The sequence below is a fragment of the Gobio gobio genome (genome assembly GCF_949357685.1).
Source record: "Gobio gobio genome assembly, chromosome: 5".
Lineage (NCBI taxonomy): Eukaryota > Metazoa > Chordata > Actinopteri > Cypriniformes > Gobionidae > Gobio > Gobio gobio.
Window position 1 is genome coordinate 14,306,413 of NC_137101.1, and position 15,027 is coordinate 14,321,439.

A 15,027-nucleotide genomic window follows, 5' to 3' on the forward strand; every position below is an offset into this window, starting at 1 on the left:
CCGGGTAAATATTTCGCCCTCCAAACGGCCCTGCTTGCGAGGTGGTACTTTTAAAAGTTCGGGAACTTTCGGGGGTGGGACTTGGGCGCTGAACATGCTGATTGGTTGAGCTCTCGCAGCATTTTTTTTTCCACCACCATTTTTACAAGTCTTTTGCGAGGTGGGTTCTGCGTTCAGTAAATATTTTCTTTGCAACAATGGAGTTCAACAAAAAATTCGACCGATGGACCGACGACGAGGTTCAGGCTTTATTGAGCATTTATGTAGAGGAGGACATCCAGCGGGAACTGGAAACGGTGACCCGCAATGAAAAGGTATACCTGAAGATATCGACTCGGTTCCAGTCACACTGGAAAACAGTGCAGAGAGAAGTTAAAGAAATTAAGACAAGATTACAAGAAATTAAAGGTTCATAACAACAGGAGCGGTTCCGACCGGCGTATCAACAAGTGACCGCATGGACGCGTTGTTGGGACACAGACCGTCCTTTTCTGGTGCAGCGGTAACGAAAGACTCGGCTAGTGCGTTGTTGGAAACCATGCAGGAATCCGAGTGGGTTGAAGGTAAATATCTCATCTTGGTATCATCTATTAAACTCGTTGCAGTGTTTAAACATGTTGCAGTAACTTTTTTCAACGTGCTTTTCCAGACGTAACGAGTGGCCCCAATGAATCGCAGGCAACGGAGACCAGCGTGTTTTCCCCCGCAGTCACCAGTACGTTAGCCCTCGTCCTGTGTCTCCTGCCGAAACACACACACGCTGAGGTATAAAGCTGACAAAAATGTGTATATATTTAAAAAATGATGTGTAATCCTTAATGGTTTAGTAGTTTTGTTGTTTTTAATTGTAAACTTAAATTGCCCATGATAAAAATTGCACACTGGGCATTGTTCAAGCTGGGCAAACAATTGTTCATTATTTATAGTGAAAACACTTTAAATAATTAATTGATGGTTTCTATTGTTTCATGGTTGCCTTGTGTATTAATTTCCATGTGTTTCTGTGCAATTTTTCTACTTAGAGAAAAGGAAAAGGGACTGTGACTTTCTTGATGCACTGAGGGACATGGAGGATGCTAACCGGGCTGTCCTGCAGCATGGACAAGAACAGCATGATCAATATATGCAGCTGTTACTTGAGAGCCAGACCGAGGAGAGATGAGGAGGCAAGAGTTGGCATTCCACCAGTCAGAAGCGGAAGAAAGCAGACGGCAACAGAGGGACTTTCAGACCGGGTTTCGGTATGTTCTTGGACAGTTTGTCCAGTCGTTCAAGAAGTAGCCACAATGAGCCGCTTGAATGAAGCATTTGCACTACCACATTTGTACTTTATATATTGTACGTGTTGGCACAGCTCTTGGACAGGTTACTGAAAAATACACTTTTTTATTATATTGTTGTTTTCACATTTTATATTTTCATTTTATTGTTCTAGTAATTTGTCTTTGCACACTTTTATTTTAATTTTGTAAGAACTAATCTGTCTAAAATAAAGTAAAATGTGTCTTTAATTTCCACATTCTAACTATATAACCACATTCTAATTGTATTCATATAGTGTAGGAAGCCAATAAAGGGCTGCTGCTCGCAAGTCTTTCTGATTATGCACATAAACATATCTAGAAAACCCAAATATTATATTTTTAAATGTATAACTATGTGAATGTAGTATAATAACTTATAACCACAACTTAAGTGAGGCCTTAAGTGTGGTCCTGCTTCATTTCAAATTTGAGGAAGAAGTCTCTAAAATTATGCATTTAATGAAGCATAATACATAATACTAGTCATGTGATTTTTTGTTTGTTTTTGTGAATGTTATTGTGATAAAAAATAAAATACTTGCAGTCTAGTACCTAATCTTTCAACCGCTTAATTCAGTCTATTGTTTTCATTCAATTAACTTTTCACACATCTGTCATGAATGACTGAAACCTCATTATCCTTTTATAGAAAATATTTTGTTTTGGAATTGAGCTATTACAACACATTCAGATTTTGGATTGCCCATCATCCCATTTTGCATTAAAATGGTCAAACCAGGTGAAAGTGCACGTTTAAATAAGCAGTGTTGGTAATGTGTATACATAACCAGCAAAAGCAGCGCTGCTTGCATCACCTCCACTTGTTATTGTGGCAGATAGTATCGCGCAAAAATGATTACTGTCCGTCGGTGACTGGGAGGAGCAGTCGCGCGCATTCCCACGTCACCGGACTAATTTGACTAATCTTCCCGGTACTTTAGACCGTGGTGGAAACGCAGACAGTAGCAGGTCTGGGGGAGAAAAAGTTCCTAGGAAAAAAGTTCCTGGTACAAATAATTCCGGGTAATTTCGGTGGAAACGCGGCTTTTGTTGCTTCAAAAAGTTCATTAAGAGATCGTAAAAAACTAAACTAATTAATTGAGCGGTTTAGTCCAAATGATAAACAGATTGAATTTAGGCTTTTATTCATATATAAATATTGATCAGAGAACAAAAGCTCAGAGTGGTAGATGCGTAGACTGTCAATGGAGGGACAAATCTCTCAGATTTTATAAAAAATTATATTTGTGTTCCGAAGATGCAGGAAAGTCTTAAAGTTTTGGAACGACATGAGGGTGAGTTAATGATGACAGAATTTTCATTTTTGGGTGAACCATCCCTTTAAGATGTTTGGGACAAAACATTCTTAAAATGTCACTTAAATGTCAAATTAAAAAACAAAACAAAATGTATTTGAATTTTACTGTCTTAAACACTGTAACCTTGGTGCCATTAAGTCTTTGAGAATGAGATGAAATGTTTTAGACAATTTGGCAAAGAAAAAGGCTGACAGAAGAAGGCACAGTTCAGAAGTTCACAGGCTGGCTACCTGACAGGGTCACAGTTTGACGAGAAGGGGGGCAGACCAGCGACGGGGCCAAGGCCCAGCTCTGTGTCCAGACCGTCTAGAGTCATGTTTTCAGAGTCTGAGCCGCCATCTAGGGGTGGGGTCTTATGGTGTTCTGGAAGCCCATTGGGCACCTTTCCTGTGGTTTGTAACGAAGGCCACGCCTCTTTGTTGTTACCGTTGGAACTGTCATAATACAAATGCAAAATTAACAACAAAACTATGAGATGCTCCATCTACTTCATGCAATATAAAAACTTTAGCTGACCAGATTATAATGACTTTATATTATAATGAAATTATAATAAAGTTTGAACACACATACCAATTCTTTATAAAACTTTTCTACATTTTAGAATAATAAAGTAATGGAAAAATATGAAATAATTCCCATATATCAATGCACGTTATTTCTGAATGAATGAATGAATGAATGAATAAATGAATAAATGAATAAATATATATATATATTTATATATATCAAATAAATTATTGGAGCTGCTGTGAAAGGTACAATTGAGCACTAACCACTGTGATGTGCCCGATTTGCCCTTTGTCTTCTCCCCTGCTGAGTTCTGCAGGAAGGTGGGGTTTGTTTTGTAGAGCTCCTGTAAGAGTTTCTGTTCATATTCCTGATGTTTTCCTGCCTGCAATGTCAAATGTCAAGAGTTCAGATGCAAGACCATCGACGTCAGTTAAGAGGTTGCAGGAGGCTGCAACGTTACCTGCATTTCTTCTTTTGTGAAACTAGCAGCTTCGTCTCCCAGCTCGTGAAGATACATGCAGTCTGGTTTGGGACACTGCATGCTTTTTAGAAAATAACTGCAGTATTTTGTTGTACCTAACGAAGCCTGCGTGAAAAAACAAACAAACAAACAGGCATATTTAGATATATTGTACAAGCAAAAAATAGATATATTGTACAAGCAAAAAATATAGTCGTCTGGGTTAAAAATATATACATTTCTCGCTTTCAAACAATTAATCGATTAAACCGATATCAATGCTTAATGGCAGCCACCATTAAAACCAACCAAACAGTAGAAAAATTATAAAAAATTTATTATAAAAGCTTCCTTAAGTGTAATTTAAATGCAAGTAGCATACAAATTAGATCATTTTAACCTTTAATATTATACAGGGAGTGCAGAATTATTAGGCACGTTGATTTTCAGATCATATTTTTTTTCCAGGCACATTTGACCAATTCCAAACCACAGTAATCCTAATAACTACTATTGATTTAGTATTTAATAATGTATAAGTGATATATAATTGTTCATGAAGGCTGGAAATGAAAATCACCTTATATTCAGGTGTGCAGAATTATTAGGCATGTTTTCTTTTACAGATAAATAAACTCTTGAAGGACCAGCACCACATCCTCTAGTACCACTGTTTGAAGAATTCATCTTCCAGAATCTGGCAGTACGTTTTGGGAGTTCATTTTAGTCCATCCTGAAGTCCGTTTTGCAGAGATGGACTAAAAATGAACTCCCAAAACGTACTGCCAGATTCTGGAAGATGAATTCTTCAAACAGTGGTACTAGAGGATGTGGTGCTGGTCCTTCAAGAGTCACTCTCAACCTATCTGTCCATAAAGCCTATAAAAAAAACTTCATGTATTTTACAACACTTCAGCTTGTGATTCTTATCTAGTGGGGGTCATTTTTTAGGATTCTTTACCTAACTGAAGTCTCTGAGATCCTGACACCTTGCACTTCTGGAGACTCCAGATCGGTTGCAGCTTTGGAAAATGGTAGCGCTGGAGACTAAAGGGTTCCTGATGGTTTCACCCTTAATTCTTCACCTTAAAGGTCCCATGGCATGAAATTTTCATTTTATGAGGTTTTTCAACATTAATATGAGTTCCCCTAGCCTGAATATTGTCCCCAAGTGGATAGAAATGTTAATCGGTGTAAAACCGAGTTCTGGCTGTCTTTCTCTGCCTTTGAGAAAATGACAGGCCAGACGAGCCAATCCTGAAGTCTCCTGGTTTGACGTCCAAGCAGGAACGGTTTCCTCCCTTTCCTCCGCCCAGAGAATCTGGCACGCCCATGCAAGCGCTCGAGAGATCATGGGTTGTGAACGAGTGAACACTGGCAGTTTCTCAGTGTTTGGATGTACAAATGAAAACAGAAGTCTTTTTTCAGTTCCTTCTGATCTGTGATCCGTGATTTCTGATGTGTAGCTAATTATTTATTATTCGTGCACACACTGCGGCTTCTCTCTCTCCAGACAGAACGGTGTTTTCGTGTTTTCTATCTTGTGAGTCAGTGTTTTTGTACGTCCTCGTCGCGTCTATCGGTTCTAAAATGTGCATACAGTCGGGAGTTTCTGCTCAACATCGGCGTCACACACGCCGAAGCTCTGCACTGGCCGTTGGCCTTCAACATCCCCGACCCCCAGTACTGCATCTGGCCCACAGCGGAGGCACCAAACGCGGCGTGAGATTAAGCAGAAGGAGGGTAAGCGTGAGCATATCCGGGCTAGCCAGCTTTCCCCACAATAAACTGGATTACATTCGATTACTGCTGTTGTGTCTTTGTTTGCGCTGTGTACTCAACGCGTGTCATTGACGCTTTTATTTTATTTTAAAAATAATGCTATTATCAACACTTACTTTTAACTCATTCATCTCGCTGTAATGGTACTTTGCATGTGTTACAAAGTTGGTAATAATGATGAAGACGGACTCGGTGTGACTGGGACTCGTGTTTATTCAGAACTCTCAGATACAAACACAATAAACTCGTGCTGACTGACAGCGCTCTCATAACTCAGTAGTTACTATAAATAACTTTGTTAGCAATCGCTGAGCTCCGTCTCTGGTACATTAGTGATGTCCGGTTCGCGAACGATCTTTCTTTTGAACCAGTTCTTTTTAGTGAACCGAATCGGTTCACCAAATCGGACTGAATCGTTCTAAACGGTTCGCGTCTCCAGTCAGCGCTGATCCATAATTTACTAAAGTTACTAACTTTCTGACATGAGTGACAGTCCCTCCGACTAGAAATAGACTAATAACCTGAAGTATATGCTGTAACTAAAACAGTTCAGACATGCTGAGAACTGATGTGAAGTGAACTCCGGTCCATCCGTTTCTCTGGCAGCAGCTTGTGCCTCGTAGACCTCGTTAAACCACGCCCCCTCCGCTCATTTAAAATGCAAAGATGTCAGCCAATCACAACAGTGGGCGTTTTTACTGAAGTCTCACAGCAGACACGCCTCTTGAAGCAGGGCCTTCAGCCACAGGGCAAACAGCAGTATAGAAAAAATGCCTTTTATTTCTAAATTATGACATTTTATGATGTAAAAGTCATACTAACAATATAAGTACACCTCAGGAAACATTATAAAATAATAGAAAAATGCCATGCCATGGGACCTTTAATTCTTTTGCAGTTAACAGGTGTCTTTACTTCACCACATGTTTTTGTCAGATCCTGCTGACCCAACGAGCATTTCACTGTCCAATGGTCATGCCTTAACTGCAATGTCTAGTATTGCATTAGTATTGCATCCTTCTCATGGGCATTTAATACTTTTTGACTTTTCAGTCTGAGTTAAATCTCTTTTTTGGCTCAATTTATCTGTAAAAGAAAACATGCCTAATAATTCTGCACACCTGAATATAAGGTGTTTTTCATTTCCAGCCTTCATGAACAATTATATATCACTTATACATTATTAAATACTAAATCAATAGTAGTTATTAGGATTACTGTGGTTTGGAATTGGTCAAATGTGCCTGGAAAAAAAATATGATCAGAAAATCAACGTGCCTAATAATTCTGCACTCCCTGTAGTGATGTACCAACTGGGGTTCCCTGCATAATTTACAGCATTAGTTGAGATTCTATTCCTTGAGGAGATTTGCCACATACTGGTACCTAATAAGCCCCAATTAATCAATATCGAATCGAACTGCAAGCAAATTTGTTTCAATGCCTACCCATAACTGAACAGTTCTACTTTATATTGAACTATTTTTGACACAAAGTTTACCTTAAGTGTTCTGCCGTCTACTACAACATTGTTAACACATTGTATAGCTCTGAGGGCATCTTCTGACCGAATGTAAGTGACGTAGGCACTGGCGCTAGGACCCTAAAGACAAAAATAAAAAGCATATTAGATCAGACAAAACAGAAATGAAGATAAAATAAGCATCAATAAAAATTAAAAAAAGCAAACAAAAAACATGTTCATGGAAATTATGCAAAATATTTGAGCAGGCAAGAAGAAAGCAAAGCTCACCTGTGAGCCAGCATAAGAAGTGCTGTTATTGATGACCACTTTGTGGATCTTTCCAAACTTCCCGAAGTACTCCGGCCTTTTTAAGACCTGCAATCAGACATCAATTATATATTTAAAAAGACCTGATTGCTGTTTGGAGATCATCTACAGCACAAGCAAATGCAGTTTGTTTATTTGAGTCTGATTATCATGATTGATCGGAAGGATATGACTCATCACCATTTATTACATGAGAGAGCCATATGAAATCTACTCAATATACACTATCAGCACTGCGGCAAATATCATTTAACAATTTAAAACACATTTGAACAACAAAGATTATTTCTACTTCTTACATAAGTAAACCATTTTATGCAACGAGGCTTTTGAGGGCGAGATAAAAACAGGATTTGCGTGAATGACATACTGTATTGAGAACCGACCACCAAAACACTATGAACAGGATGTCCACAATGTTCAGCCAAATCAGCACTGAAAACGAAGTGTGGCACACAAGTAGGTCTCTAGCGAGTGAATGACATTTTATTGGCGGAGGGGTCCGCCTAAACGGCATGGTGCTTTTGAGATTCTGGTCACTCTTGAACTGTGAAAGCAGTCCGGATGTTTCTTTGCGGTCTTTGTTCGAGTAAAGCAACTTCACTCGCTTTCTGTTTTTTTCTTCTTTTTCACACCCTTGGTGTGAAATAAACAAACGCACAAAGACTGATATGTCAAGGGACTATTAGTACATAAAAGACAATTCAGATAAATCCCATAAATCAAAAGACCCCTCTGAAAAACAGTCACTAATATAAATGTGGTTTTTAAGCTCTGTGCTCCTAATATCATTCGGACTGGAATTAGAAGACATGTTCTCACTCTCTCACACTGAATAACTTGTTCTCTGCTGAGAGCTATTCAGGGTACATGACGTCAGCTGTAGAGTGAGAGAGTGTCAGAGAGATAGGAGCGAAAAGAGAGTGAAAGCTGTTTTTCGTGGGCTGTTAATGCAGGCTAAGTGCAGCTAGTGGGCAGGTAGCTTTCTCCCATTTTCCCAGGAAACCATTTAGTTTCGTTTTTTTTTCAGTTGATGATATATGGCATAAAATCAAATCTTCACATCTTCAAGAAATTTCTTGCAGCTAGATGGTAGAAATCCTGTACAACATATCAAGCCATATCAATGGGTAATAGTAGATTTAGTGAACATAGGTGCTTTCCCATGGCAAAGATGCTTTGAAAGCACCAATATATATAATATTTTCATATCTGACAAAGTATAAAGTGAGAGTGACGCCACAAGGCACATTTTAACATTGACACCAGTAGTTACTATCGGTCGGCAGATATACAGCTCTGGAAAAAAATTAAGCGACCACTTAATATTGAGAAATCAATGTCAATCTTATTTTTTTCCAGAGCTGTATATTGCCATGGCCGAGATATCGGCCGATATTTGTCATTTTTAATATTATCAGCATCAGCCAATACATGACGTAGGCAGGGATTTTGTTTATTTATTTTTTGCAATATATTTTACCAGCGCTGGGAACCCAGTACCTGAGCTCCAATTCTCAATCTTCATTAGGTTACTGTCTTTGTTCTCTCAGTTCTCTCTAATAATAGGAAGGCAAATGCTTTTACATATAATACACTGCATTTAAACATTATATACACTGTGTACTATATGAAAAATTAGTGTTGCCTTGTCTTTAATATGATTCCCACAGTACACCAATTTACCAGATTATTGAGTGCACTGTTGTTTGCTTTTTATTCATGTTTTTAACAATTTCTTTATTATTTGAAAATGCAATAATAGGACTACATAATACAATAATTTGCTATTGTTTAAATCTGTTTATTCTACTGATTATATTTTTCAAATTACAGAAATTGTTGTGCTTGTGTTATTATCTTTAATTTGAATGTGATGTGACAGTCAAACCAAAATTTATTCAGACACCTTCAACATTCTCACATTATTAGTTTAGAAAATGTTAATAAAATATGACGAACTCAGAGCTGAACTCTTTAGGAACAAATGTATCTTGATAATGTCAGTTAACTTTGATAGAAAGGTAATGTAATGGATTACAATCAACCAATCAGCTGTTCAATTTAAAGCAGCACTAGGTAGTTTTTGCTCTCGGGGTCCCCCTACAGTTGGGAAACAGTATTGTCCACTACTACAGTCGTAAACTGTCATTCTACATCAGGGGTGCATTGCACGTGCATTTGTTGACATGACAACTATGATAGCCCTGAACACTGCAGGAGTTCACATGCAGGTGTTCTGCTTGCGTCGCGTGTGAAATGTCTTCATCCCAGGTAACGTTACAGTGGCATATGTTTCAGCATGTCATATGAATATCATTTCATGGGCTTTATTTTTTTTCAAACGCCAAATGATCGCGATGCTCACGTTTACAAGCCAGCGTCATTATAGTAGCCTAGTCTATTGGTTACCGTTTTACAGAATCTATGATACTTCAATTCAATGTTTGAATGGTAGGTAATAACCATATATCGTCAATATTACAATATCAAGCTACCATAGATGAATCTGCAAATTTGAAAAATCCATTTGCATTATAGCTTGAGGCAAGACAAATAAACAGATATCACAGACATGTTAGGTATCCTAAAATATGATTTTGTACATCTTATGTATTTACTTGCAAGAATGTAGCCCCTCCTCCTTCAGTTCACGCCAACGAGCAAACGCTGGCCCAATGTTGATCCTCGTCCTGCCTTTAATCCGATCACTTTCTCGTTTCCTCTTTTAGCTTTCCTTAGCTTTCCTCCGACAAAACCTTTGCTTTCTTATTTTTCTGTGCTGCTTCGGCCATGACTATAACATTCGGCAAACAAATGACAGTTGGGTTCGCACGTCCGAATTTAAGGAAGTGGGGGTGGTGGTGGAAGTGATGTATATGCCGTAAAGCAGTCGGTTACTACCCGAAACCCGAAGTTTAAAAGTACGATTAAAAACGATACAGACCCCGTCAGGCTATGGCAGACGTGTCATTCAACCTATTGTAAGTCGATGTATCATCACAAGAGTCTTGAAAATATATTATAAAGGTTGAAAAGTTACCTAGTGCTGCTTTAAGTACACAATTAGATAATACCAATTTAGGTCAACCAATTACCAAGCAATGCTTCATTTTGTTCAGTCTGTGGTGTAAAAGGTCGCATTAGAGAAAAAACACGCAAGCAAAACATGGTCAGGTCAAAGTGTCTGAATAATCAAGTCATGAACGTCTTGTTTCAGCAGCTAGCACAAAAGCTCCCTGACCTTCATTTTTTAACACTTAAACACATAAACACTTAAGACCTTGATGGGGCATCCACAGAAGAAGAGAAAATGCAAAAATGTGTACCTTTCTATATCTTGCTTGCAGTGAAACATTTCTTAAAAATGGAAACCATATGTGGGTGAATTGAGCGCTTACTACCAAAAGCCACCAAGATTAAGCTTTGGTGTTTGAATATGGACTTCCTGAGTTGTTTATATTCAATGTGAACAACATCAGTAACACAAAGGTCAGGAAAGCATTGAGTTTTGCTGAATCACCTCGGGGTCGGCGAGTCTCTGTGAAAGGCCCACCACAAACACCAAGTTTCTCTGGACGACTCGCACACTGGAGAGGTGCTTGCGGTTCTCTGTGATCTTCTGCTTCCGCTCATTCTGCTTCTGCTTCTTCTCGTTCTTTATCCTCTGAAGTTCCTCTTGAGAGAGAGGTTTGTACACCGCAGGGTCTTCTGGATAGGGCTGAACCAAACATAAGATTCTAGACGTAAGATGACTTAATTCTAGAAGATGGATCTTGTTTCACTAAATCAGGTTATGACAGAATAACATAAAAAAAAGTTTATTATCAGAATTTAAGCCAATATTTATGGCATAACAAAATTAAATAAATGCAACACAATTGAATGTCAAAATCAGAAAGATCTGAGATCTGAAAGAAATGCTAAATTTGAATTATTTTTATATGTAACAATGCATATTAACAAACAGCAATATTAAAATGCATAAATGTGTTATTCAAGACTTCACAGCGTTCAGTGTTTCCCACACATAGACTAATTTGTGGCGGTGCACCACAGAATCAACACCTGCCGCCACTTATTGCGTGTTGTTATTCTTTTTTTTTTTTATGCAGTTTAAAACACGCAGCGTATTCGTTCAGCAGTATGCCCTTTCCCTGCTCTCCCTCCGTCCCTCACGCGCGTCTCTCGCTCTCGAACTGCCCAACCTGCTTTTGATATGAAACAAAGTAAGCTTTTTTTTTTCAAATACGAAAAGCAAACAATAAATAGCATTGTGGCGCTAATGTGTAACAGTTAAAGCCAGAGGCGTTGAAAAACAGAGTTGCAACATGTTCTCATTTCCCGGCGGCACGCGCGGTCACGTGGTTCATGGAGCTCTCATTAGTTCCTAACAAACCAGCGCTGTCAATGCATTTGAATGGATAGACAACAGTTTCACTATACAGGTATTTGCAGCAATTTTTGGTAAACAGTACAGCATAGTGTGCATTGATTATTACGTCAACCACATTTACAGGATCATTTTATTATGGAGAGTGATGGAGATGCACCATTGTTAACATTAATGTAAATGTTTTTCTTGTATTTAGCCCTCAGGTATTCCTTACTAATTGGTCACACTCATAAGGCCTGTTCACACCGGGCCGATTTTCGCGCGCGTTTATCGCCGACGTTTAACGCCTCGTGACTAAACAATGGGCGCCAATGTGAGTGTTCACACCAACGCGTAAAACGCCAGGCGTAAAAGCGTCATTTAAAAAAAAACGCCTCGGGTTCGTTTTTTTATTTTGACGCGGCGCGTTAAAAACTGGCCGTCCAATGAGATCAGCGCTTTTGTTCACGTGCCTGGAGCTGCTGAAGTGACAGTAAAACACGACTTGGTGGCGCTCAAGCACAAAACACTCTTGCCGAGCACACATTGATACGACGAAGAAGTAGTAAGTAGACAAAGAAGAAGATGGGCTGCTAATGCTGCTTGCCAGTTAGCAAAAAGTGTGTGAATGGTTTTGCCATAGACATAATATATCTGTGGTTTTGGCAAGCACGTAAATACTGTCTCTCCTCTTCTTCTGTGTGACAAGCGAGTGTCAGAAGCGTAAGTGCCGCAGCACCACCTTGTGTACCGGGAGCGCATCTACTGAATGTGCACGTTCACTCGGCGCATCGCCAATGAAAACCGCTTGGGTGTGAACACTCAAGACGCGCCGAAAAACGTCACGAAAAACGCTGGCGATAAGCGCGTGCGATATTCGTCCCGGTGTGTACAGGCACCTCATTGATGGTCAAATGTGACAATACAAATTAACTATTTTTCAATGAAATAAATGTTCTATATTTTAGTTTAATAATATTTATTGAATATTTTGAGGAGGTCTTATGGTAATAAATAGGCCTCCTATTTGTGCAATAATTATTGTCCATTTAAAATATTTTTCTTCTTATATTTTTCTTATTTATATTACAATTAGTATAGTAATTAAGGTTTAAATAGAGAATTCCAATGCAAAGTGGCAACCCCCTCTTCAACCCCCGCCCGCCACCACAAATTGGTTTCTAATTTGTGGGAAAAACTGGCGTTTAATTTTTAAATGCAAATTTAAGATGTCTTAATATGCTGCTGATTAAGGATTAAGCACCCTGGAGTTATCTTTAAGATCATCCACTGGAATGATGATAATATTGCATGATATATGCTGCAATAAACATGGATATAATAATGTGCATTAAGCACATTAAGGTTAAGGAGCTGCAGTAAACTGGACACTACAGGGGCTGGTTTTAGTGAGTGTCTGGGAGTGTTTATAAAACGAAAACAAGCACTGGAGGCCTGTTGTTCGGCACATGTTCCCTCCACAGAGCCGTACAGCCCCGATAAAATCAGGCAGAACCTGAGGCAACAGCAGGAGCGTGAATTATTCCAGCAAAGTTCCCTGGGATGCTGAATGCTAGCCATTAAAACGTCTCATCTCCTGGAGCTCCCCAACGGAGCAATTTCTTAGAAACAAATGAATGTGCCACGGGATCCTCTGCTTATTTGTTACCTTTCTGCAGGCCGGGCAGAGGCCGTTCTCGTCTGTGCGTATGCGATGCCAGCAGAAGCGGCAGATCTGGTAGCCGCAGGTGCAGGGGAAGAAATTGACGTCATCAATCTCCAATGGTTCCATGCACAGTGGGCACTCCATGGGATCCTCCTTCACCTCAGGGCTGTGGGACATCCTATGGCACGGCGCAGAGAAAAGAGCGGGGTGTTCTCACAGTTCAGGGGCAGAGCTGATGAGAAAAAAAAAAGATTATTTAAAAATTTTATTAATTCATATTTATTTACATTTTAATTAAGTTCGAAACAAATAAAAGCTTCTAGATTTAGAAATGCAGACAAAAGGGTGTAATTAAGCAAAACCAAAAGCAAACTAGAGGTTGCATCAGAGAGTCAATAATGAGTCTGCTACTAGTATGTGTTTGTGTGTGTGGGAGGAGTTTAAAACCCAAGTGATAAGAGGAATTGAAGGCGTAATTGGAATCGACAAGTACAAACACCCACACAAACAATTGCAACAGTTGCAATAATAAGCATATGTATCCTCTAGGGATCATCCAGTGAACTAGTTGTCTAAATGTGTAGGTGCAGATTCAGCAATTACTGAAAATGAGGTTTTGGACCCTCGTATGGAACACAGATCTGTGGGCTCATGACAAGGTTTGCTGAACGTAGGACGTATTGGTTGAAAACCAATCTAATGTCTCTGTGGTGTTATGTGTGGGAATGTGACGGCTAGCATCTTCATCTAGTGAAAACTAATGTCAGTGTCCTAGTTTGCTAATTTAAATGGGGGCTAATTTAAAGCTAATTTACCTCTTAGTGCCAATCAATGTTCTTTTGGCCATATTTGTGGTCACATTCTGGTTTAATGTCTTTGTTTCTGCTGTACTTATTAGCTCTTCTGTATTAACAACATGGACAAGCAAAACAGTGGTTTGTCCGAGACACTTCCGTTCCCTGGAGGCACTTCCCTATGGGGTTCATTTATCAAACAATGGTCTGAACGAAGCTCCCAAATGGGAACAAATACAGGACAGCCTTGTGCTCAAACAAACCGGAATATAAAGCTTCCATGGAGAGACTCATCTATGCCACGTTAAACTTTTGCCAAACACATTATAGAAGCAGAACAGAAGTGCCTTAAAAACTATAGTCAGGGCTCCAGACATTTTGTGACAGTTTTGCCTACCAATGTGACTAAATTTTGTTAGAGGTGACACTAGTGAGAAACATCAAATGGAAAAGGCAAACGAAACGGCAATACTCATTTGAGCTATGCAGCGAGGAATGTTCATCAGCTCGGACCAATGATAGTGCAGTGCGAGCTCAGAACAGATTTACTCGCAGGCCAATCGTGATCATACAACACAGTTGCTAAACACTGGAGATCAAGTGAGAAGCATTCAAATTTAGCACAGAATTCTGCTATAATAAACCATAGATATCAAATGAAACATCACTGACGTGGAAACCAGGAGAAAAATTGCGAAATGGGGGGGTGGGGAGACCCAGGTGGATCGGAGGAAGGTGTCTATGTCGGGAGGGTCTGTTGGTTGTGCTCACTGGCAGTTGTGGAGCGGCTCCCAGACCTAGAGAATTGTGTATATCTACAATACATTTTATTTTATTTTAATTATTATTATTACTACCATTACTATTATTAGAAAATTACTAATGCTACCACTACTCCTACTATTATTATCATGAATATTATTGTAGTTACTACTACTACTACTATTGTTATTATTATTGTTATTATTAGTAGTATGTTTACTACTTCTACTACAACTCTATTACTGGTACTATGCTTGTCT

The 15,027-nt window shown here is 39.1% G+C and overlaps 1 protein-coding gene across 1 annotated transcript in view; it reads right to left on the reverse strand.

Moving 5' to 3' along the window:
• Positions 1 to 15,027, reverse strand: part of cnot4b (CCR4-NOT transcription complex, subunit 4b) — a 36,671-nt gene that overhangs the window by 13,291 nt on the left and 8,353 nt on the right. Inside the window, exons 2-8 of the mRNA XM_079816589.1 lie at positions 13,215 to 13,443; positions 10,694 to 10,891; positions 7,132 to 7,218; positions 6,880 to 6,981; positions 3,597 to 3,722; positions 3,400 to 3,518; positions 2,854 to 3,057 (exon numbers count right to left, since the gene is read on the reverse strand). Of these exons, the coding sequence (XP_079672715.1) occupies positions 2,854 to 3,057; positions 3,400 to 3,518; positions 3,597 to 3,722; positions 6,880 to 6,981; positions 7,132 to 7,218; positions 10,694 to 10,891; positions 13,215 to 13,388 (1,010 nt within the window). The 5' untranslated portion in view covers positions 13,389 to 13,443. The remainder of the gene's footprint in view (positions 1 to 2,853; positions 3,058 to 3,399; positions 3,519 to 3,596; positions 3,723 to 6,879; positions 6,982 to 7,131; positions 7,219 to 10,693; positions 10,892 to 13,214; positions 13,444 to 15,027) is intronic.